At 35.5% G+C, this 22,007-nt stretch overlaps 3 protein-coding genes across 4 annotated transcripts; 2 read left to right on the top strand and 1 right to left on the bottom strand.

Moving 5' to 3' along the window:
• Window positions 1-212: 212 nt before the first annotated feature.
• LOC144571832 (Leucine-rich receptor-like protein kinase family protein) lies at window positions 213-4,350 on the top strand. Its single transcript, XM_078321211.1, has 2 exons — window positions 213-3,158; window positions 3,709-4,350. The coding sequence occupies exons 1-2, from the start codon at window positions 329-331 to the stop codon at window positions 4,107-4,109; spliced, it is 3,231 nt and encodes a 1,076-aa protein (XP_078177337.1). The 5' UTR covers window positions 213-328; the 3' UTR covers window positions 4,110-4,350.
• A 7,055-nt stretch (window positions 4,351-11,405) lies between these two features.
• LOC144571603 (ubiquitin-conjugating enzyme E2 2-like) lies at window positions 11,406-15,528 on the top strand. Of its 2 annotated transcripts, none has more exons than XM_078320951.1 (6): window positions 11,406-11,485; window positions 13,448-13,574; window positions 14,052-14,077; window positions 14,173-14,262; window positions 14,531-14,619; window positions 15,172-15,528. In XM_078320951.1, the coding sequence occupies exons 2-6, from the start codon at window positions 13,450-13,452 to the stop codon at window positions 15,292-15,294; spliced, it is 453 nt and encodes a 150-aa protein (XP_078177077.1). In that variant the 5' UTR covers window positions 11,406-11,485; window positions 13,448-13,449; the 3' UTR covers window positions 15,295-15,528. The 2 variants fall into 2 exon arrangements, with proteins under 2 accessions (XP_078177077.1, XP_078177076.1); XM_078320950.1 differs by lacking the exon at window positions 11,406-11,485 and adding an exon at window positions 12,370-12,495.
• A 466-nt stretch (window positions 15,529-15,994) lies between these two features.
• LOC144571602 (Leucine-rich repeat protein kinase family protein) lies at window positions 15,995-21,746 on the bottom strand. Its single transcript, XM_078320949.1, has 7 exons — window positions 20,368-21,746; window positions 19,877-20,010; window positions 17,874-18,117; window positions 17,443-17,651; window positions 17,203-17,252; window positions 17,004-17,124; window positions 15,995-16,609 (listed from the first exon to the last, which is right to left on the bottom strand). Exons 1-7 carry the CDS (start codon window positions 21,596-21,598, stop codon window positions 16,376-16,378), a joined length of 2,223 nt encoding a protein of 740 aa, XP_078177075.1. The 5' UTR covers window positions 21,599-21,746; the 3' UTR covers window positions 15,995-16,375.
• Window positions 21,747-22,007: the final 261 nt, after the last annotated feature.

Here is a 22,007-nt window from a genome sequence, read left to right as displayed (position 1 = left end):
AGACCATTTAGAAGCTAATAAACCTCAGAGAGTGAGAGAAAGCAGACCATTACCTCCTTTCCCGGTCTCCCGAATGGACATTAAACTCTACTTCGTAGTTTCAATCTCAAGCAACCCCTCTCCTCTCCAATCTACGCTTCTCTCACATGCCACATTTCTCTTCTCTTCCCATTCCTTCCCTTCTTTCTTCCCCCTGTTATTGATTTCTCCATGATCATCTCTCTTTGAATAAAACTCTCCTACTATTCCACCATTGCTGCGGTGCTGCCTCCTCTAAAAATTAATGCTTCTCTCATCTCTGTAATTACCCACGCCCCAGAGAACAAAAATGGTTGCTGCCACCACCATCAACCCCTTCTTCTCGCTCATCATCTTTCTCTCTCTAACCCAGACGCTGTATTCTCTCTCCCAAGACGGGAAGGCGCTTCTCTCGCTCCTTCCCTCCACCCCATTCTCTCTCCTCCCTTCATGGGACCGCTCCTCCGCCACCCCGTGCTCATGGCAAGGTGTCACATGCTCTCCTTCTTCACGGGTCATTTCTCTATCTCTACCAAACACCTTTCTCAATCTCTCCTCCACTTCTTCCCTCATTTCCACACTTTCTTCTCTACCTGACCTCCAGCTGCTAAATCTCTCTTCATCTAACATTTCTGGCACACTTCCCTCCTTCCCTTCTCTACCCTCTCTCCGCCTTCTTGACCTTTCATCGAACTCTCTCACTGGCCCACTACCGTCCTCTCTCTCCTCTCTCTCTTCCCTTCAATTCTTGCTTCTAAATTCCAACCAGTTCACCGGCCTGATACCAGCTTCTCTGTCTAACCTCACCTCACTTCAAGTTCTCTGCCTCCAAGACAATCTCTTCAACGGTACAATACCTTCTCATTTTGGTGCTCTGACATCTCTTTCTCAGTTTCGAATAGGTGGTAACCCGTACCTTACCGGGCCAATACCATTGCAACTCGGGCTGCTAACAAACCTCACCACATTTGGTGCCGCTGCTACTGGGTTATCGGGTCCGATACCGCCCGAGCTTGGCAACCTGGTGAACCTCCAAACACTAGCTCTGTATGATACTGATGTTTCCGGCCCAATACCGGCTTCTCTCGGGTCTTGCAGAGAGTTGCGGAATCTCTACTTGCACATGAACAAGCTTACTGGCCCCATTCCCCGTGAACTTGGGAAGTTACAGCAGCTGACAAGTATGTACCTCTGGGGAAACGGGTTGACGGGTCCAATACCAGGCGAGCTATCTAATTGCACTTCCTTGGTAATTCTAGACCTCTCTGGAAATAAGCTCTCAGGTAAAGTCCCAGGGGAGTTGGGAAGACTGGCCCTGTTGGAGCAACTCCACTTGTCAGATAATGCACTTTCTGGTACTATACCAGCTGAACTAAGCAACTGCTCTAGCTTGACTGCCCTACAGTTGGACAAGAATACCTTTTCTGGTACCATCCCTCCACAAATCGGTAATTTAAAGAACTTGCAAAACTTTTTCCTGTGGGGTAACTCGATTTCTGGTGCAATACCGGCCTCTCTTGGTAATTGCACTGAACTCTATGCGCTAGACCTTTCGAAAAACCGGCTTGTTGGCGTAATACCAGATGAAATTTTTGGTCTAAAGAAGTTGAGTAAATTGCTCCTGTTGGGTAACTCACTGACAGGTGTGGTCCCATCAAGTGTGGCTAACTGTCAGTCATTAGTGAGATTGCGTCTCAGTGAGAACCAGCTGTCAGGTGAAATACCGAGAGACCTCGGTAAGCTTCAAAACCTTGTTTTCTTGGACCTCTACTCTAACCAACTTACTGGAAAGCTACCTCCAGAGATAAGTAACATTACTGTACTAGAGTTACTGGACTTGCATGATAATGCATTTACGGGTGAGTTACCAGTTGAGTTGGGGGCATTGATGAATTTAGAACAACTTGACTTGAGTCATAATAATTTGACAGGAGAGATACCGGCGAGTTTTGGTAATTTTAGTTACCTTAATAAGCTCATGTTGAACAATAACCACCTTTCTGGGGCAATACCGGCATCCCTTAAATATTTACAAAAGCTCACCATGCTTGACCTTAGCTATAACAGGCTATCGGGCTCTGTACCACCTGAGGTTGGGTCCTTGAGGAGTCTTAGCATTAGCTTGGACTTGAGCTCAAACCAGTTTTCAGGTCTGTTGCCTGAAGAACTATCAGCTCTAACCCAGTTGCAAGCCTTGGATCTTTCCAATAATTCCCTTTATGGTCCCATTTCAGTCTTGGGCATGCTCACAAGCCTTGCATCCCTTAACATATCAAATAATAACTTCTCGGGTCCATTACCTGTTACCCCATTCTTCCGAACCCTTTCCCCAAATTCATATGTTGGGAATCCTAAATTGTGTCAATCCTTTGATGGGTTCACTTGCTCTTCGGATTTTCGCCGTACCGCATTAAGGTCAATCAGAACCATTGTCTTGGTATGTGTCATATTGGGTTTGATCGCTTTTATGCTTATAGCGGCATGGTTTTTTATCAACCGAAAGAGGAGGCTAGCAATTGAGAAAGCCAAGAAGCTATCATCTCATGGTGGAGATGATTTCTCTTATCCATGGAACTTTACGCCGTTTCAAAAATTAAATTTCACGGTTGATAACATTTTGGAGTGTTTGAAAGATGAGAATATACTTGGGAAAGGTTGTTCTGGGGTTGTGTACAAGGCTGAAATGCCAAATGGAGAAATAGTAGCTGTTAAAAAATTGTGGAAGACAAAGAGGGATGAAGAGCTGATTGATGCATTTGCAGCTGAAATTCAAATTTTGGGGCACATTAGGCACCGTAATATTGTCAAACTACTTGGGTATTGTTCTAACAAATGTGTTAAGCTTCTTATATACAACTACATATCCAATGGCAATTTGCAACAATTGTTAAAGGAAAATAGGAGTCTGGATTGGGACACGAGGTATAAAATTGCAGTGGGTGCAGCTCAAGGATTGGCCTATTTGCACCATGACTGTGTGCCGGCAATTTTACACAGAGATGTGAAGTGTAATAATATCTTGCTTGATTCGAGATATGAAACCTACTTGGCGGATTTTGGGCTGGCAAAGCTGATGAATTCACCAAATTTTCACCATGCCATTTCGCGCATTGCTGGTTCATATGGATACATTGCACCAGGCAAGTTATTCTACTGTAACATAATATTAATTTTACCTGGTTTCTGGTTGATTAGTTGGCACTGCCTAATTGTCTTCTTTTTAGATTTAAAATTTTAAATGCTTTTAGTTGAAGTACAGGAGACCTAGGAATTGGTTGATAATTGCTTAGGTCAATGATAGGAATCAAAAGTACATCAATGTATATTTTAAATGTTACTTAAGCCAGTGTTCCAGTACCAGTGGAGCCTTATTTACTCAAACAAGTATTTATGGAGCCTCTTCCTAATCTTGTTGCTAAAGGCAAGGGTTTCATGTTCAATTACCCATTTCAAGTTTCCTCTGCAAACCGAGCAATAGGTCTTTACAAGTTTGTCTTAATAGGTCTGTCACAGCTTCAATTCAAATCAACTTTAATTTGACTAAACCTCTATTACAATCCCTCTATTATAGTGCAACAGATATGTCAAACACCACATATTTTCAAATTTTGTTTTCTTGACCTATTATTATCCGGAAATGTGCATCAACACATTTAAATTAACCCTGACATTTTGTTTTCTTATATTCAGAATATAGCTACACAACAAATATAACCGAGAAAAGCGATGTGTACAGCTATGGGGTGGTCCTCCTTGAAATACTCAGCGGACGGGCTGCAATTGAGCGGTCCCCACCATCAGCAGGCACCGATGTGGGCCTCCACATAGTGGAATGGGCAAGGGACAAAATGGGCAGCCTTGAGCCGGCAGTAAGCCTGCTTGACCCTAGATTGCGTGGCATGCCTGATCAAATAATTCAAGAAATGCTTCAGACATTAGGCATTGCAATGTTTTGTGTAAACCCGAGCCCGGCTGAAAGGCCGGCAATGAAGGAGGTGGTTGCATTGTTGAAGGAGGTCAAGAGCCCCACTCCGGAGGAATGGGGGAAGGTTTCGCAACAACCGCTGATCAAAGGCGGGAATAGCAGTTAAATTGGTAGAGAGAACATGGATTCGGGTTTTGCAAATTCGATTAATAAATTTGGAGTTTGGGTTTACAGGAAGAATATTAAGGATTTAGGGTCGTTAGTATTAGTTTTCATTTATATATTATTCATTTTCCTGTTTTTTAGATGTTTGTATATAGTTCGTTAATGTTGGGACATTTTAAAAGGTTCTAATGTAATGTGTGCGTTGGTATCTCCATTTAATTCAATCACCTCGTTTTATGCTCAGCAGCTCAGGTCAAGGTATCAGCAAACCAAACCCGAAATTTCAGCAGCATGCCGGAACAAAAAAAATATTCAAGGAACGGTTGCGACTTCTAAATTCAATTTTTTTTTTAATTTTTTTGTGCAGACTCTATAACTAAACTTTAGTTTGCATGCAGCTACGTGGTGGTGTGCGATTGTACGCATTTAAAAAGGTTTCGGATATTTGAATAATATATTTTTCTTCTATGGTGCTTTTTTAAAAAGTATTTTCGAATCAATAAATCATATGAACAGTACGATAATCTATATTAAAATTTTATAAAGATTTTTATTTTTGTACAAATGTTAATATTTTAATAGAATAAATATTGATCGAGGTCTCGGCACCTTTTTGTTAGAACTGCCATGTCATAAATGTCAAGACAGTTTTTTTACCGAGATTTTTATATTTACCCCAAAAAATATATTTTTTATTAAAAATAAACACGGTTCAGCGAAATTTTTAAAAATACCCAACCCGTGGAAAAAATCCGCGGCCCGGAAATTTTATTAATTTTTTTTTTTTCTGGAGATTATGCTATTCAGTTTATTTGGAATTTAGATTAGTTTGAATTGTTAAGTTGGAGGTTTGTATGAATTTTATTTATATGAATTGTTAAGTCAGAGTACTTCTGAATTTAATTTTGCACCTCTGGTTAACATAGTAAAACATTTTCAAAAATCATGAAAATTGACCAATATGCAGTCTTGACATCGTAAAACACGACTGTGAAGTTTTATACAAAATCTCAAAACAGATCGCGAGATATCATATCTAAAAAATTGCCCGAATTGCTGAAGTAGTGTTTTTGAGTCCAACTTTGCACCTCTGGTTAACATAGCAAAGCATCTTCAAAAATCATGAAAATTGACCGACATGCAGTCTTGACATCGTAAAACACGACTTTGAAGTTTCACAAAAAATCTCAAAACAGATTGCGAGATATCATATCTCAAAAATTGCCCGAATTGCTGAAGGAGTGCTTTTGAGTCCAACTTTGCACCTCTGGTTAACATAGCAAAGCATCTTCAAAAATCATGAAAATTGACCGACATGCAGTCTTGACATCGTAAAATATGACTGTGAAGTTTCAAAAAAAATCTCAAAACAGATAGCGAGATATCATATCTCAAAAATTGCCCGATTTGCTAAATGAGTGCTTTTGAGTCCAACTTTGCACATCTGGTTAACATAGCAAAGCATCTTCAATAATCATGAAAATTGACCGACATGCAGTTTTAACATCGTAGAATATGACTGTGAAGTTTCACAAAAAATCTCAAAACAAATCACGAGATATCATATCTCAAAAATTGCCCGAACTGTTGAAGGAGTGCTTCTGAACCCAACTTTGCACATCTGGTTAACATAGCAAAGCATCTTCCAAAATCATGAAAATTGACTGACATGCAGTCTTGACATCGTAGAACATGATTGTGAGGTTTCACAAAAAATCCTAAAACAGATCGCGAGATATTATCTTTCAAAAATTCTCCGAACTGTTGAAGGAGTTCTTCTGAGCCTAAATTTACACCTCTGGTTAACATAGGTAAACATCTTCAAAAATCATGAAAATTGACCGACATGCAGTCTTGTTCTACGATGTCAAGACTGTATGTCCGTCAATTTTCATGATTTTGGAAGATGCTTTGGTATGTTAACCAGAGGTGCAAAGTTGGGCTCAAAAACACTCCTTCAATAGTTCGGGCAATTTTTGAGATATGATATCTCGCGATCTGTTTTGAGATTTTTTTTTAAACTTCACAGTCGTATTTTACGATGTCAAGACTGCATGTCAGTCAATTTTCATGATTTTGGAAGATGCTTTGCTATGTTAACCAGATGTGCAAAGTTGGGTTCAGAAGCACTCCTTCAACAGTTCGGGCAATTTTTGAGATATGATAATCTCGTGATCTGTTTTGAGATTTTTTGTGAAACTTCAAAGTCGTGTTTTACGATGTCAAGACTGCATGTCGATCAATTTTCATGATTTTTGAAGATGCTTTACTATGTTAACTAGAGGTGCAAAATTGAATTCAGAAGCACTCTGACTTAACAATTCATACAAATAAAATTTATACAAACCTCCAACTTAACAATTCAAACTAATCTAAATTCCAAATAAACTGAACAGCATAATCTCCAGAAAAAAAAAATTATTAAAATTTCCGGGCCGCGGATTTTTTCCACGGGGCGGAATTAAAAATTCCTGGCCGTGGATTTTTTCCACGGGTTGGGTATTTTTAAAAATTTCGCCGAACCGTGGTTATTTTTAATAAAAAATATTTTTTTTTGGGTAAATATAAAAATCTCGGGTTTTTTTAGAAAGTGCACATATTATTCTTCTGGATTTGCAGAAATTTGGTTGCGTTCGCAACATGTATTATAATCGTTTTTGCTGAATCAATTTCTCTTGCAAATTCTAAGAAAAAGAAATTATCAAGTGGTCAGATAATTGGCACATAAATCAAGTTCTTGATCTAGGATTGCCAATTTACACGTGATATTCAATTAATTACAACGAGTGAGGCTATGGTAATGTATATTACGGATTGCTTCATACTATGGATTTATATTTTTATTTTGAAAATTTTAACAGTTAATCTAAATTGTTAAATATAATTTTCATATAAAAATGAACTCGGAGACCAAATTTTACATTTTTCTTAGATAAGTAAAGTCACTAATTTCGAGTGGTCCAGATTTTTACTCAAGAGATTTTTTACTATCTAAAAAATAATGAAAAATTTAGAAAAAATAATAAAATTTGATATGCAAGTAAATTTGTATATGAAGATTATGTTGAACTATTTAAATTAATTATTTAAACTTTGAAAAAAAAATTAATAAATAACACAAACCGTTCTCCTTTTCACGCTCCTTTCTAACAGTTGAACCTATTACATGCATTTGCGTGATTTTGCAAAACGTTCAATCAAGAAACAAAAATGCATAGACATGAAAATGTGACATGTTTACAAGACGGACAAGGCACATGCAAAAAGACCAATCATGCCCCTTTTATCGAGTAACAAGAAAAAAGGGGCCTACTTTTGAACAAGGGCCGGTGCATTTGGAGAAGAAGAGGATAAGACCCATGCAAAATGTTTTTTTCTGTAGGGCTCACCTCTTGTGTTCCCTTGGCGCCAACAGAGGCTTTCGGCGTAGGCATGGTCTCCAGTTGTATTGCAGAGGATTACCCTCATTTTACAGTTTGAGATTAAATCTCAACTGGTTTTGGATTCAGGTCACCGTAGAGGCAGTATTATTGGGCTTTGAGATTCGTGCAAAGTTAAAAAGAACGGTCCAGATCTAATAATTGTAAAAGATTACCTTATCAGATATTGGAGAGGATGTGATTTCCTCCAGTTGGACTATCCGTAGAACAAATTTTTCTCATTATGTAACTGTGGATTATTAACTCAAATGATAAATAGAAAAGAAAAACCATAGTTGAGGAATATAATAGATATAACCAAGAATAAAAGAGTAAATAGAAAATTAACCCTAAAATATATTACAACAATATTTTTAATTTCAGAGAATTGATAATTGTACACATCTTTTTCTGAATTCACGTGCTCATAAGATATTGCAATACATGTGTTTAAGACTTGATATCCAACAAATCTTCATTTTTTTTTTTTTTTTTTTTTTAATTCGGAATATGTTTTTTCTAAACACATGCAATGCGAGAGAAAGAATTGTTGCTCATGAACGTTTAGATTCATGTGTTCGCATTCAGTTTTATAACTTAAGCATATTTGATGTGCAATATAACTTGTTAAGTATAGAGTTGTCAAACATTTAAAATTGAAGTATTATACATCATCATCCATTCAAAAATCAGAATAGACAAAAATAATTTAAAAATAGATTTCAAGCTAATCTTGAAAACATAAAATCATTATATTGTTCTTACTAAAATCATTATATTGTTCTTACTAATCAGAATGTGACAGTATTGATTAAATGCTAACTGTAGAAATTTAACTTTGTATTTTATAAACATTTGGAAACGGTTCATTTTATTTTCACTGTACCAACTTGATCCAGAAGTATGATTTAAGTTTCGATAAATTGAAATATTTCGTAGCGTTCGCTTTACACAAACAATATTGTCATGACATTTTGTTTTTATTTTTCAGGATCTTTATAGAAAAAGAAACTCAGTTAGAAGAACGTGCTGTGGAAAATATATGAAAATGCCTGCTTAAAAGTCAAAATGTTAAAAAAAGCTCTGAAAGCTGAGTAAATTAATAAATGAATTGTAATAGGAAAAAAAAAAACCCACCACTTTAGACTGAGTCTAATTAGGCCTCCACCGGGCTTTTGGGCTGGTTTCTGAAAAGAAGATGGGTTAGTTTAGACTTGCTTTTGGAGAAATGGGTCAACCGAAATTAGTTTAGACTTCAGATTGACTTAAAACCAGAAACAACACCAACACCAACACCAACCAAACCACCACAGAACTTCACAATCCATTGACAATATTAAATCAAACAACTCCACAATCACCACCTGTTATATACACAAGAATTTCCCTACGCACTAAACACTAAAGAGTAATCGCAAAAGATAGAAGGAAAGCAAAATATTAACCAAAAAAATGCCACGTCATCTCTTCAATAGCTCCATAATAACTGAAAACATCACGTCAACCGTTGGCGCAACGGCTGGGTTTCTCTTGGTCTGCGCCGCCTTGCTCTTGGCATGCGCCTCGCATTCCCAGCCGTGGCGGCGTATAGTGAGCAGCATGAGCTTCAGGCGATCAGAGCCGGTCATAAGCGTGTACCAGGTCCAGCCAGGAGTTGAAGGCGAGCCGTGCATCTGGCAAAAGGGCATCTTGATGGGTGAGAAATGCCAGTTGCCAGATTATTCAGGAGTGATCACTTATGACACTGCCGGGAATTTGATTGTACCGGGTCGGCCTCGTGCTGTTCCTTCTCTGAATTGGTAGACAGATGCAACAAAGCTAGTGAAAAAAGGTAAAAAGGTCGAATGCAAAATCATGTAACCGACAATTTATAATTAGATGAATCTGTTTGTTCGCGTGTTGGGTTTTTAAGCTGCTAAGAAGTATATTTTTTTTACTCAATTTTCAAAGCATGCTGTTTTTCCTTTTTATTTTCCCTTTCTTTGTGTCGGAAAAGAATTGTGTATATCGTTCAATCATTAGCAGTGCTTCTTAGAACAAAATTTTTGCTGGTTTGATTTGTTCTCCCCTTCCGTTAATAATTTACTATTATGGACATTTATACATTTTGTTTCCTCTCAGGCCTAATTAGGATCAACAAATTCCAGCGATTAGTGGTGCCTACTGCCTATAGTTGTTTTGCTCTCTTTGGGCTTTATGGGTTATAAAATATAAGCAGATGCTAGAAGTATACTTTTAACAAGTTCCAATAGATCGGGCTACACTGCATGGGCTTGTATGCAAATCAAAACAGGCAGTTGCTCTGCTCAATTGGTTATTCTTTTCTTTTTTAAATATTTATATGCAGTTTGTACAAGTGTTCTCTCCATACTAACAGCTTAAACGACAAATATTTAAAAATGGGACTCAACTGGATCAAACATCGACCCGGTAAAATTTCGGATTAACAATTCACTAGTCGGATTAGTGGGTCAATCAGTTTAACAGCTGTTTTTCTTTAAAATATATTTAACTTATAATCCAAAAGTCAAAATAGTTATTTAATTTTGCTTCCTTTCCTTCAAGATTAATTGCCTCTCGATCTGTATAACAACAATAATTAGATTCTTCAAAAATATATGAAATTAGGTTCTTCAACACTGAGCTTATGTTTTTTTACTAAGGTGTATTTTCTTTCTTTAAGAATACTGATTCAAGAAAAAAAAAAAAAAAAAAACTTTTCCATGTGCTGCCCGGGACATGTAAGTCACGGCCTGGACAAGGTGTACAATTCTTTATATTTTGGGGTCTTATTTTGAAATTGTCCCAGACCGAGTTACTTGATCATCAAGAAAATTTACCAGCTCCTTTTATTAGGTTTGAAATTGCTATCTGATCCTTAACAAAACTCAGCATCAGATTATTTAAAACAATAATTCACGAGGAGGGTTCCAATACCTCAGGCCTTTTATACCTTATCATATTTCATATTTTATATGTTTGTTTTTAAAGTTCAAAATTGACGATCCGAATCGCTCAACATGATATCCATACTAAAATATGACTGGGAGTGAAATTTTATAATTTTTGCAATTTTTTTACTATTTTTGAAGATAGGTACAAAATCACTATTTTTGAATTGCCCTAAAAGAATGATTTTGAATCTATCTTAAAAAATAATTTTTTTTTTTCAAAATTATAAATTTTATTTTCAAGTATATTTTAGTTTGAATATCATGCTGAATAATTCGGATTGATAATTTGAACTTGAAAAATAAAAATATAAAATATGAGATATGATGAGATATGAAAGAAGTATTGAAATCCTCCTTGAAAACTATTGTTTTTAATAAGTTTTGGATTAATATGTCAATTCTCCAAACATCGCTGAATTTAAAATTAGCATTAATCTAAAATTTTAAGAATTTAATTGAGGCGTAGGCAAGACCAAACCCAATACACAGTCAAAGTCAAGTTCAATTGCTTCAAAAAAAAATGTCAGTCCGGTTTCTCTGTTACAGCATTTCTGCAAACTAATGTGACCCCCTTAAAATATTCATTGTAACCGTCGGTTTTAGTGACGGCTGCTCCAGAAACTGTAACAGAGGATCCTAATTCCAAAATTCTTTTTTTTTTTTTTACAAGTCGTTTCAATTCTAAAAGAATGTAAAAAAGAAAGAACCGACATCCGATTAAACTTACGGTGAGAAAAACTTCCAAAAGAAAATTCTAAGAAGTTCAGTGGAACGCGCTTCTTTCTCGCGTATCTTTGTACACTTAAGTCTCTTCGCGTAGAGGAAGGAGCGACAGAGGGGGTGTGAAGAAAAAAACAGATCCAGGGAGAAAGTTCCCCGAAAACTGCGATTAATTCCCTCAAAAAAAGAAAAAAAAATTCTTGCCTTACTTTGTTCTTACAAGGTGCAGGTCCCGTACTGTCGATTGATTCTGAAAAAAAAGTGCTTGCTTCTGACATAAAGAGGTACCTTCTTGACTATATTCTTAGAATTTGCATATTTTCAATACTTCAATCCTACTTTCAATTTAGGATTTGGATTGCTGCCTTGCAGGGTTTACAATTTTACATATTGTGCGCTGAAATATGATTTTGAACTGTGTAGAATGTAGAATTATTTTTTGATTAAAATTTAGATTAGTTATCTCATCGAATCAAGTGGGTTTAAGTTAATATCTTGCTTTGTCTTAGTCGGCCTCACGTAAAGAAAAAAAAAATCTTCATTCCACCTTTTAGTTATAATTTGTTTTTTTTTTTTTCTCATGCAGTTAAATCAAATGTTAAAATTGGAGCTAGCTATGTGTTATAATATTCTTTTCTAAATTTGGCACCGTTATAGGGGTTAAAACGGGTCGGATATTATCCGACCGTATTTGGATCCGTATCTGAAAATTAAATACGGATATCCAATATTCAATATTCGAATATTCGGTCGGATACGTATACGGATATGGTTTTAAATTTTAATTATTTGTCTATGAATAGTAAATATATATCCTATAGTTTAATATATATTATGAAAAAAATATGTTATTCACTGTTATAGAAAAACGGATATCCGATCTGTATCTGTCTAATATCCGATCCATAGCCGTATCCGAAAAATAAAAGCGGACACGGATATGATTTTACCACTATCCAATCCGTTTGCAACCCTACACCATTATACAATAGAAATGTGATGTTATTTATTTTTATCTTTGTTTTATGTAAAAATTATAGGAACAAGTGCAATCCAGTAATCAACTAAAATCATCACTTAGGCCTCCAAAAGTTAGAATTAATTAGATTGGAAGAAAAGGGAAGGGAAACAAGGAGAAACTATCCTTCAAATTAGGAGCTAGTGGTACAAATTAGAGAGGAATGTTGTCTTAGATCAACCCCCCTCCCTCTCCCTCTGTAAAAAGTATCTTTCTCCTCCAAAATTCTACAATCAGTCATCCCTCTCTTCACCTCTTCTTCAGTTGCTGGAGCAGGTACTTGTTCTTGAATCTCAATGTTAGTTTTTTTTTTTTTAAGATTGCAATTCTGTGAGCCATTCAAGTTCAGGATTTCCTATTCTTGTCTTTAGTTCCTAATTATTTTATCTTTTAAGAATTTATATTTTTATTTATTACTGTCTCATCCAATTACTTCTAACACAACACTCGCACAATCCAACGAAATAAAATTTTCCGGCATAACATGACATAACTTCGACATAATAAGTTGTTCTCGCATGGGAACTTTTTATTGAAGCATTAGTTCTCCAAATAAACGCACTGAAAACAGAACTTTAAAAATTGCAAAACACGAAAGATCAGTATTTTAAAAATAGGACTTTTTAAAAAAAGAAAAAACAGAGTTGTAAATACTTGTACATCATCCCAAAATTTTCTGCTGAATTTTAGTCGCCCTTAAAATAGCAGAGCAAGTTTGTAAATTTTTATTATGGACTGTATTTGTAAAAATGGGCTTCATCGTTTGCAATGATATGAGCTATAGTTTCAATATGTTGATTTAGAAAAATAACATTTCCAAACACATTATTTAAATTTTATGTCCAAATAAAATATTGTGTAAAGTGTCTCATAATACGGGCAATTGCTTAGCAGGTATGGATATAGCATTTCCAAACATGTTTCTTTTTTAATTTTATATACCAACAAAACATTGTGTAAAATCTCTCATAACATCGGCAATTGAAGAGATAAATCCGAGGAAAAAAAGTAGAAAATTTGAAAAATGGCTAATTTACAAGAGGTAGATTATATGACTAATAATCACCGCCACAATGTTTAACAAAGTAAAATTTGAATTGGTAGATATATTATCTATGACTTGGATAATGTATTAAATTTATTGGAATTTGATGATCAATTTGTCATCACAGAAATGTTAACATAATTTATTGGCTAGCTAAGAACATACTCTAGGTTTTACAGTGAGAGATGTCGATTTTCGCGAGCACAAGGCTCCTAAGAGAGTTTGATGAGCTACAAAGGGACCCACCTCCAGGTATCTATGGAGTTCTTCGTGACAACAACATCATGATCTGGGATGTTACCATTTGTGGGTAATGCATTTTTTCCACAATTTATTAATGAAAGTGACAAGAACAAACATTATATTTTTATTGTTTGTTGTGAGCCAAAATTGTACCCCCTCTTGATCCTGCTTTTATCATACAGGAAAACTCTACCTAGTATTTTAATTTTCTTTGAGAAAAGATTTTGAGATTGGTATTATGCAGGAGAACATAAATTTTCCTATTCATAACTGAGATTCTCATTATTCTCTTTCCTATTAGGCACAAATTAATTATCAGGGTTGAACATTATTAGAGAACTATTTCTTATCAATTTGTTACAGAATATAAGTGAGAAATGGAGTGTTAACTGACCCTTATCAATTAGCAAAAATGATACAATGAACATACACATATTCAATTGGCCCCCTTTTGCTGAAATCATTCCAGTTTGATCAGTAAAGGCAATTACTGTTACAGAATTATATCACTAACACTAGGTATTTTCTCTGTTTTTTATTGCAGACCTGATTGTGGCCCTTGGCAAGGAGGTAAACTTGTTATCTAAAAGGCTCAAATTATCAAGTGATCGAATTTATGCAAAATATTTGTCTAAAACTTTATCTTTGTATTTCATTGTTTCAAGGTACATTTCAATTATCGGTTGAGTTCAATGATGACTATCCGCAACAACCACCAATCGCAAAATTCAATTCGAAAATGTATCATCCCAATGGTAGATTATTTCTTCCCCTCAAGGCCTCAATTATCTTCCTCTGTTTTTTTTCATTATAAAGGGGTCAAGCCCCTAAATCTAATACTGGGCCAAAATCATTTAATTAATTTTGAACTCTCTCGGAGGTCAGACGAGGCTCATTATCCACTATGCTGGATCATGAATATGTTTCAAAATTATATTTTTTTATTTTGTAATTTGTAGATTTTAATGCTGCACTTTTGTCTTCAAGTTTAGTTATATATACCTTCTTTTATCTTTCTCGCAGTTTTTGGAGATGGTACAATATGCTTGGATATACTAGGGTATAACTGGAGCCCAGTTTGGAGTGCACCCTTCTTACTTGTTGCTATCCAGGTAATCACTCTTTCCTTTTTTGTTTTCTTAAATGCATATTTTCTCTCTAGTAAAATTTTTAAACAGTATCGTCATTCGACCTAATTTTTGGTACGGTCATTGTTCCCAAATAACTTCAAGCATCAATGCTTGACAAGGATAAGAACATAATAGATAATATATTATCTGGCATGACTTTTGTTATCTATCCATTTTTATTGGTTATCTGCTACATTGTATACAATAACCCCACATTTGGCATTTGGCAATTTAAAAAAAATATATCAAGGCTAAATAAGAAGTTGATAGTATATTGGAACTGTAATGAAAACGTAATGTGGAACTTTGTACATTTAAAAAGCCAAAAGCTGTAATATATCGAATATATTATACTATGTATGGCATCATATGCAAAACAATGTGTGCATAGTGTGTCCAGTATGTATGAGAATGTGTACTATGCTACAATACATATGAACCGAAAACAGAAGATGATACCTACAATTCTCTCAATTCTAACAATTGATTATCGTCTTTTTACTTGTATTAATTTTTCTGAACAATTAATGGCAGTCAATTCTATGTGACCCATTTGTTGACTCGGCAGCAAATTTTGAAGCAGCAAGGTTGTTTGTTACTGATAAAAGGGCGTACAACAGAAAGGTTGCTGAGATCGTCGAGCTCAGCTGGACTTGAGCAAATGTGCATATCAGTTGACTTTTTTTTGTTTTAGAAAAATGTTAATTCTTTGTTTATATATAGGGAGATTCTCTGTTTCTAGCAATTGCTTTGGTTATTTTATGGTTTACTTGGTGGGTGTTTGAGGTGATTTAATTTCAAAGAAACAGTTGATGCTTGATGATTTGACCAAGTTTTGTTATATGATAACATAACATGCATGAATATTGGATAATGAAGTTCAATGCTACTTGTTTAAAAGTTTAAGAACTAGCACGGCCAATGCTACATGAAAGGCTTGTCTAACTAAGACAAACAATGCATTTCTAAATTTTTTTGTTTCACTATTTTATTTCTCTCTCAAATATGGATGTATTATTAATTCTCTGAATTAATTTCTGCTTTTGATTGCCACATTGAAATCAGCTAAAATGTTTTTAGTAAGATACCGTTTCAAAGTTTTGGATAATTCGAACGTACAAATTATTAAATTTAAAATCTGTTGAAGCATATTTACCAATATGAAAACCATCAGACCATTAAACACATTCATCTGTATCCAGATTTTTCACATATGTCGAATGTCTGTATTTCACATGTTCATTTCTTTTGAATTGATAAATTAAAGCTACAAAAGTTGGTTTCCTGCGCTATACATCTCAGGTTTATTTTTTATATTTTCCATGTTTATTGCACTCACCAGTAGCTAAAAGAAGACAGAAAAAACATCTATATATAAAACAATAACACCACATACAGAAGTTCTCTGTATAATATTTTATGAACGCCCTCAAGAAACCTCAAAATATTCTATATACCATGTCAAACAGCCAACTGTTTTTTGCATGCCCAAAAAAGTTACGAAAATTTCTCTGAATCCCCCACCCCAACACAGACACACACACACGAGCGCGCGCATGCCATCCCCGTTGCCTTTGGATAAGTGAGAGATAAAGAAGGGAGGGATCTGGACCATTCATCATATTTCCTTTCCTGCATAAGATATTTGAATATTTTGAGGATTTGCAAGGGTAGAGGTGCAAAGTTCAATAATTTACTTCTATTGCTTACCCTATGTTTTTTAGTATCGACCATTTGTCTAAAATTGTACGCTCAAATTTCCACTACTAGCCCAACCCTCTTGGACCTGAACTGAATATTGCAAATTCCATAGCACATCATCTATGGAAGGTCGATCTCTCACATTTTCTGACAGACAATTCAGGGTTAGTTCTACAACTGTTCTCAGGGAGTCAATGGCGAATGTACCACAGATTGCAGGATCCACAATTGCCTTCAACTTCTCTTGATCTTCATTCAAGCCTTGTTCTAACTGTATATTGAAAAAAAAATGTAAACCTCTTCTTCCAATGCACATGATTTATCATTTATGAATTTCATACCAGTCAGGACCAATTAGTCCAGTAAAGAACATATTTTGGTTCAACCCTGGTTGTGGCAATATAGAACTAAGGAGCACCTGAATTAGTTACTATTAGTCAAGACTAGCACATACATCTTTAATGGCTATTTCCTGGAATATTATTCTTGGAAGCTGTAGAAACTTAACATCAAAAATATATTTTATAAAAAATTACCAATACGACAATATTCATGCACAGTAAAGTATTCATGACTGGTGCTGGTGGATTTTTACCAATTCAACTAATAGCTTTGACATAAATAAAAATAAATATGTGGTTGGAGTGATAAATAAATAAACTCACCGCAGATTTTATGGAATCAAGTTGATTTTGTGATTGAGCTGGCTTTCCTGTTATTACTTCCAGAAGGATTAAACCCAACCCGTATATATCCTCTTTCTGCCCTTGTTCTATATTCCGAATGCTGATTAAAAGAAAGTTTATCCTCGTATCAAATTAGGTTGAATATATTATATCTCAAGAATTTAGTAATCTATTATACCTTCGATGATCATTTTCTTCAAATAAACTAATGGGGCTTTCTGAACCACCCTGACAAAGAAAGAGCAAAAATGAAAATCAGTCGCTGAATAATGGAAATCTTCATGAAGACGCTGGGATATCATAAAATTTATATGCCCTATAAATCTGTGACAACCCTTTCTATATTAAAAACTGCATTTTATGAACTCATTCAGAGATTTTTTTTTTAAGGTCCAGAGAAATATTTTTATTTGCTTACCTTGTGATTTTTGTTACATGGGAGGTTTGGGAGATTAAAATTGCCAACTTTTGCAGTGAGGGTGAGATCCAAGAATACATTGTCAGCAGTAATATCATTTCCAGTAATTCCAGGTACAGAGACATTATGCAGGAACTGGACTCCCCTTGCAACTCCAATTGCAGCCGTTACTCTCTGAGGCCATTTCAGCATCTCCCTTTTCCGCCACTCTGTCAGTCAGGCAAAGAAGTTAACAGCTATTGAAGATCCAAGTTTTTCATCTCATCAAAATTCAAATTTAGGCAAGAGTGAAGTTTCAGAAACCCAATAAGCATAATAAAGGAAGAATAGTCTAGTTGACACCATCAATTATGTGTCTAATCGTTGGTAGTGCTTGGGAAAGTGCATTATTCTTTTTTTTAACTCCCCAGGATAAATTAGATAAGAGTTACCTGTAAGATGACTCCTTAATGTTCCGTTCGAAACATTCTCCAACACAAGATACACCATGGTGGCTGTGTTGGTAAAATCTTGGCCATCAGATATGCAATGACCAATGATGCTAACCAAATGCCGGTGCCTTAGTTTAGATATGATGTCCATATATTGTGCCAAGTTTTGAGAAACATATTTTTGTTTCAACTTGAGACATCTGACGACAACTGTGGTTCCATCTTGAAGCCGTCCCATGTAGAGCTGTAATAAGAAAAAACAATAATTAAGGACATGATAACAACAAATTTCTTGTGAGACCATCAAAATACAGAATACCAGGTTAACTCAAAAAAATACGATAATTTTCTCGAGTAAAGCCTCACCGAGATAGTATGTACGACAATGATCCTAGAAAGCAAAGTTACCTAAAGTTTGATTGGAAATGTACTGAAATTGCTCCTCCCTCCTCTCTCATATATAACTAAGTTACACAGATATGCTAACTAGGGCTTGCTTGCCTGTATAAGATATGTATGTGATACAGATATTCAAACGATGCAATGTATACCTGACATGCCAACTGGCATATCCAAAATTTATTAAATTTTGAATAGGATTTGGCTTAAGATACAGGCAGATATATGAAACCACCACGGAAAATCACACTAGCACCCTCCTTATAATAGCGCCAATTTTAACATGGGATACTTTTTATAGTGGAAAAAACACTCTTAGCACCCTCCCTACAATAGCGCTGTTTTTACCATCCATATCAAAAGATAAAAGAAACCATGTGGGTCTGATACATACTGGCTCAGTTCATCTTTTGCCTGAACCCTAGTGCATATAAAGTCAGAAATATTCATTTTACTCCTTGTCAATGCTGATAATTTGTTTTTCTTTGTTTCTTTGCCAGCTATTCTCTTAGTAGAACCACTAATATAAGTGGAAATGATAGTCTTGCTCAAATTACGAATTTAGTTAAATTTCATATGTATTTTTCCAGTGTAATTGTTGTATTTGGTATAGCTATTAGTATATACGAATGATAGAATGTTTACATGAAAAAAAAATTATAAATCAACAAACAATTTCTAATCAATCCTTAGATTTTGATACGTTCTTATTTTTAAAATAATACAAGACAATTTCTAAAAAAAGTACTATTTATCGTGAAAAAAAATAATAAAGAAAGTGTTTTATATAAGACGTATTGTATCCTTAGATTTTTTTAAAAAAAATTGTCATATCGCTGTATTGGTATCGTATGGAACTATGGATACAATACTTATGTCCCTATCAACAGATTCAACACAACTTAGGTGACAAATGAGGTTAGTTTAGTCATTTCAAAGAAGGGCATTAATTTAGGAGTTGCTTGCATGATTTCTGGAAATCCATAACACATCACTCATTTAGAGACACATTGTGTCAAGTAAAGGAACTCATTGTCATATTTGAAATGCTCTAATAAGTTGGTGATCATTTTTTTAGTGTCATTGTGATTTTAATTTTTTTTCTTCAACGAATACTTTACAAGTCCATAAAGTATGCCTGTGCTTTTTTATTATTTTGAGGAAAGACGGTTCAAGTTTGAATACCTAGGGAGTAGATCTTAAGCAAGGTGGAACAACATTTAATGCAAGAAATGGTGTAGATTGTACTAAATAAAAATAAAACAAGATCTTGTATTCATTACTAAGATTTCAATGACTTTTTTTTTTTAATCTATTTTGAAATCAGAGAAGTCAACTTCCAAGGTTACTAAATACATGTACAAGTCTCCCTCTTCCTTTTAGTTTATTTGCATTGAATTTTTTTAATGGACAAAAGAGCCCAATAATTTAGAATGCATTCCTTTTTAGTACTTTTTTTTTTTGCTTATTCTCACATTTTGAAAGCTCAATGTATACGTCATCAAGGAGAGCAGCTTCCAATCGACAGTGGCTGCATGTGCACTTTCATGGGACGCTTACTTTACTAATAAAGGAGGAAACAAAACAAAATTAAAGCTACTAACCTGTCCTTGAGCACTATCTTTGATCAAATTAGAGTGGTCAAAGTTATTTGTTGCTTCTTCAAGATCTTCGAGTGTAAAAATGCGATAAGGTGTGACCCCCATTGCACCTAAGCGAGCCGCTTGTGTTGCATGTCCTAAATTAATACAAAATGAATCATTTGAGATTTATACATACAAAATGATTGCATTAAGCCTAGAAACTTGAATGCTCAAGAAGTTGGACTTGTTTTATTTTATTTTTTTCTTCAAACAAAAGTTGCAAGTTCCATTTACAGCAATGGTCCCTTTTCTAGTTGGATCGTCAATTTTTACCTTCTGACCTTCATGCATACAACAAGACAAAAAAAACCTAATATAAGCTAATTACATCTTAACATAAAAAATAAAAAGCTTAAGCCTAACCTCAAAAACAACAAGGACAGTGCTCCTAATTTGAATAGAAAAGGTTTGAAAAAAAGAGTAATTCAGTTTGTGAAGTTAAATATTCTTACTTTTCTCAGCTGGAGTTCTTGAAGATTTTTTAGCCAAAGATTTCCCCTCTTTTGGCTTAAACACATTGCCACCTTCAAATCGACCCTCTTTTTTGGCCTTTTTCAAAACAATCCCTACCAAAATTGCAATTATGACCACGCCACCTAAAATCCCTCCAACTATTCCAACAATGAGGCTAGTGTTATTCTTCTTAGAAGTGGAAACATCATTAGGCGGTGGTAAAACTGCGGCCAATGCACCTTCGTTGCAGTATGAATTCGGATGTTGGTTCTTCGAGTCGACCGAATTCAAACAATTCCATGAAAAATTCACAACCCGATTTGAAGAGTTTGAAACCATGCAAGAGGGAAGAGTCCCGCTTAACATGTTATTTGATATATCAAGAAAGGAAATGGAATTACCGCATTTTAGAGTTTGAGGTAGTTGTCCTGTGAGCTTATTGTGTGATAAATCGAGGTATTGGATTGATGGTAGAGAAAATAAGGAGCTTGGAACCCAACCCGATAATTGATTATACGATAAATCTACCTCTTCAACCATGCTCAGCGAATTTGCAAGATTTTGTGGGATTTTTGTGAGAGAATTGTTTTTCAGTACCAACTTCACAATGGTATTGCTGAGAGAAGGGAAATCGGGTCCAAGGCGGTTGAAACTCAAATCCAGTTCAGTAAGGCCAGTTAATGGCTTGAGATTTGGGACAGTTCCATTAATGTAATTCGTACTCAAAACCAGGTTTTGAAGGCTTGTCATAGTAGAAATCTCTTGTGGGAGTTCGCCGTATATGTAATTCGAGCTCAAATTGAGCACTCGGAGCGAATTGAGCCTGTCAATTTTGGAAGGAAGTGGGCCCCATATGCCAAGAGAGACCAGAGACAGAACCTCTAAGCTCGACAGCTTTACAAGAGTAGTGAAGAAAGCATCAATGGAGAAAGAGGCAGAGAGAGAACTGTACCAATTTGGGGAGAAAGGTCGATCTCCTACTATGATTAGCTGCGTAATCTGGTTATTTGAGCAAGTGATTGTGAGATTGGGGGACTGAGGAAGGTAGCAAAAGTTTGTGCTTGTGTTTAGAGGAGATAAAACAGGAGGCGATTGGAGAATGTGGTACAGTCTAATAAGAAGCTTGTTTTGGGAAGGAGAGAGAGTTTGGTTTTGAGCGGAGGTGGGAGAGAAGAGGAGCGCAAAGAAAGATAGGAGGAGAAACAGGGACTTGTAAAGGAAAGATTGCATTTTTGTTGCTCTTCTCTGTTTCAGAGATAGGCTCTTGATGGAGGTACAAGAATTGCTCTGTTTGAGAACTCTGTTTTTAAAGAGATGAGACTTCTTTTTCTTGGACTGGGAAGGAGAAGATTAGAAGATCAGAAATTCTATGAAGGTCAATGATAGCTTGCTCTGGGAGAGAGAGAGAGAGAGAGGTGGGAGGTTTCTAATGTGGGAGTGTAACAACTAGTGTATATTTTTGTATATCAAGAGATTTTGATTGCTGAGAAATGAGAAGAGAAAAGGAGGGAAAGGTGGCAAGAGAGAGGAAACTGGAAACAGAGGGAAGTGGAGGGGCTCAGGTGGTGCGTTACAGCCTAACTGCATATGGTCTCTCATGTGCCGCCTGCGGCCTATCATTGATGCGCGTGGTATTGAA

Source organism: Carex rostrata, chromosome 19, assembly GCF_964058835.1.
Source record: "Carex rostrata chromosome 19, lpCarRost1.2, whole genome shotgun sequence".
Taxonomy (NCBI): Eukaryota; Viridiplantae; Streptophyta; class Magnoliopsida; order Poales; family Cyperaceae; genus Carex; species Carex rostrata.
The sequence above is the reverse complement of the archived record's forward strand: the minus strand, read 5'-3'. Positions and strand labels throughout refer to the sequence as shown.

Bases quoted from the DNA above. Each gene is read 5' to 3' on its own strand.
- LOC144571832 (XM_078321211.1), top strand. From the start codon at position 329: ATGGTTGCTGCCACCACCATCAACCCCTTCTTCTCGCTCATCATCTTT. The intron at 3,159-3,708 runs GCAAGTTATTCT...TCTTATATTCAG, and splicing joins ATATGGATACATTGCACCAG to AATATAGCTACACAACAAAT.
- LOC144571603 (XM_078320951.1), top strand. From the start codon at position 13,450: ATGTCGATTTTCGCGAGCACAAGGCTCCTAAGAGAGTTTGATGAGCTA. The intron at 14,078-14,172 runs GTAAACTTGTTA...CATTGTTTCAAG, and splicing joins TTGTGGCCCTTGGCAAGGAG to GTACATTTCAATTATCGGTT. The intron at 14,263-14,530 runs GTAGATTATTTC...TCTTTCTCGCAG, and splicing joins GAAAATGTATCATCCCAATG to TTTTTGGAGATGGTACAATA.
- LOC144571602 (XM_078320949.1), bottom strand. From the start codon at position 21,598: ATGCAATCTTTCCTTTACAAGTCCCTGTTTCTCCTCCTATCTTTCTTT. The intron at 17,652-17,873 runs GTAACTCTTATC...CCTGACTGACAG, and splicing joins ATTAAGGAGTCATCTTACAG to AGTGGCGGAAAAGGGAGATG. The intron at 17,253-17,442 runs GTAAGCAAATAA...TTTCTTTGTCAG, and splicing joins CATGTAACAAAAATCACAAG to GGTGGTTCAGAAAGCCCCAT.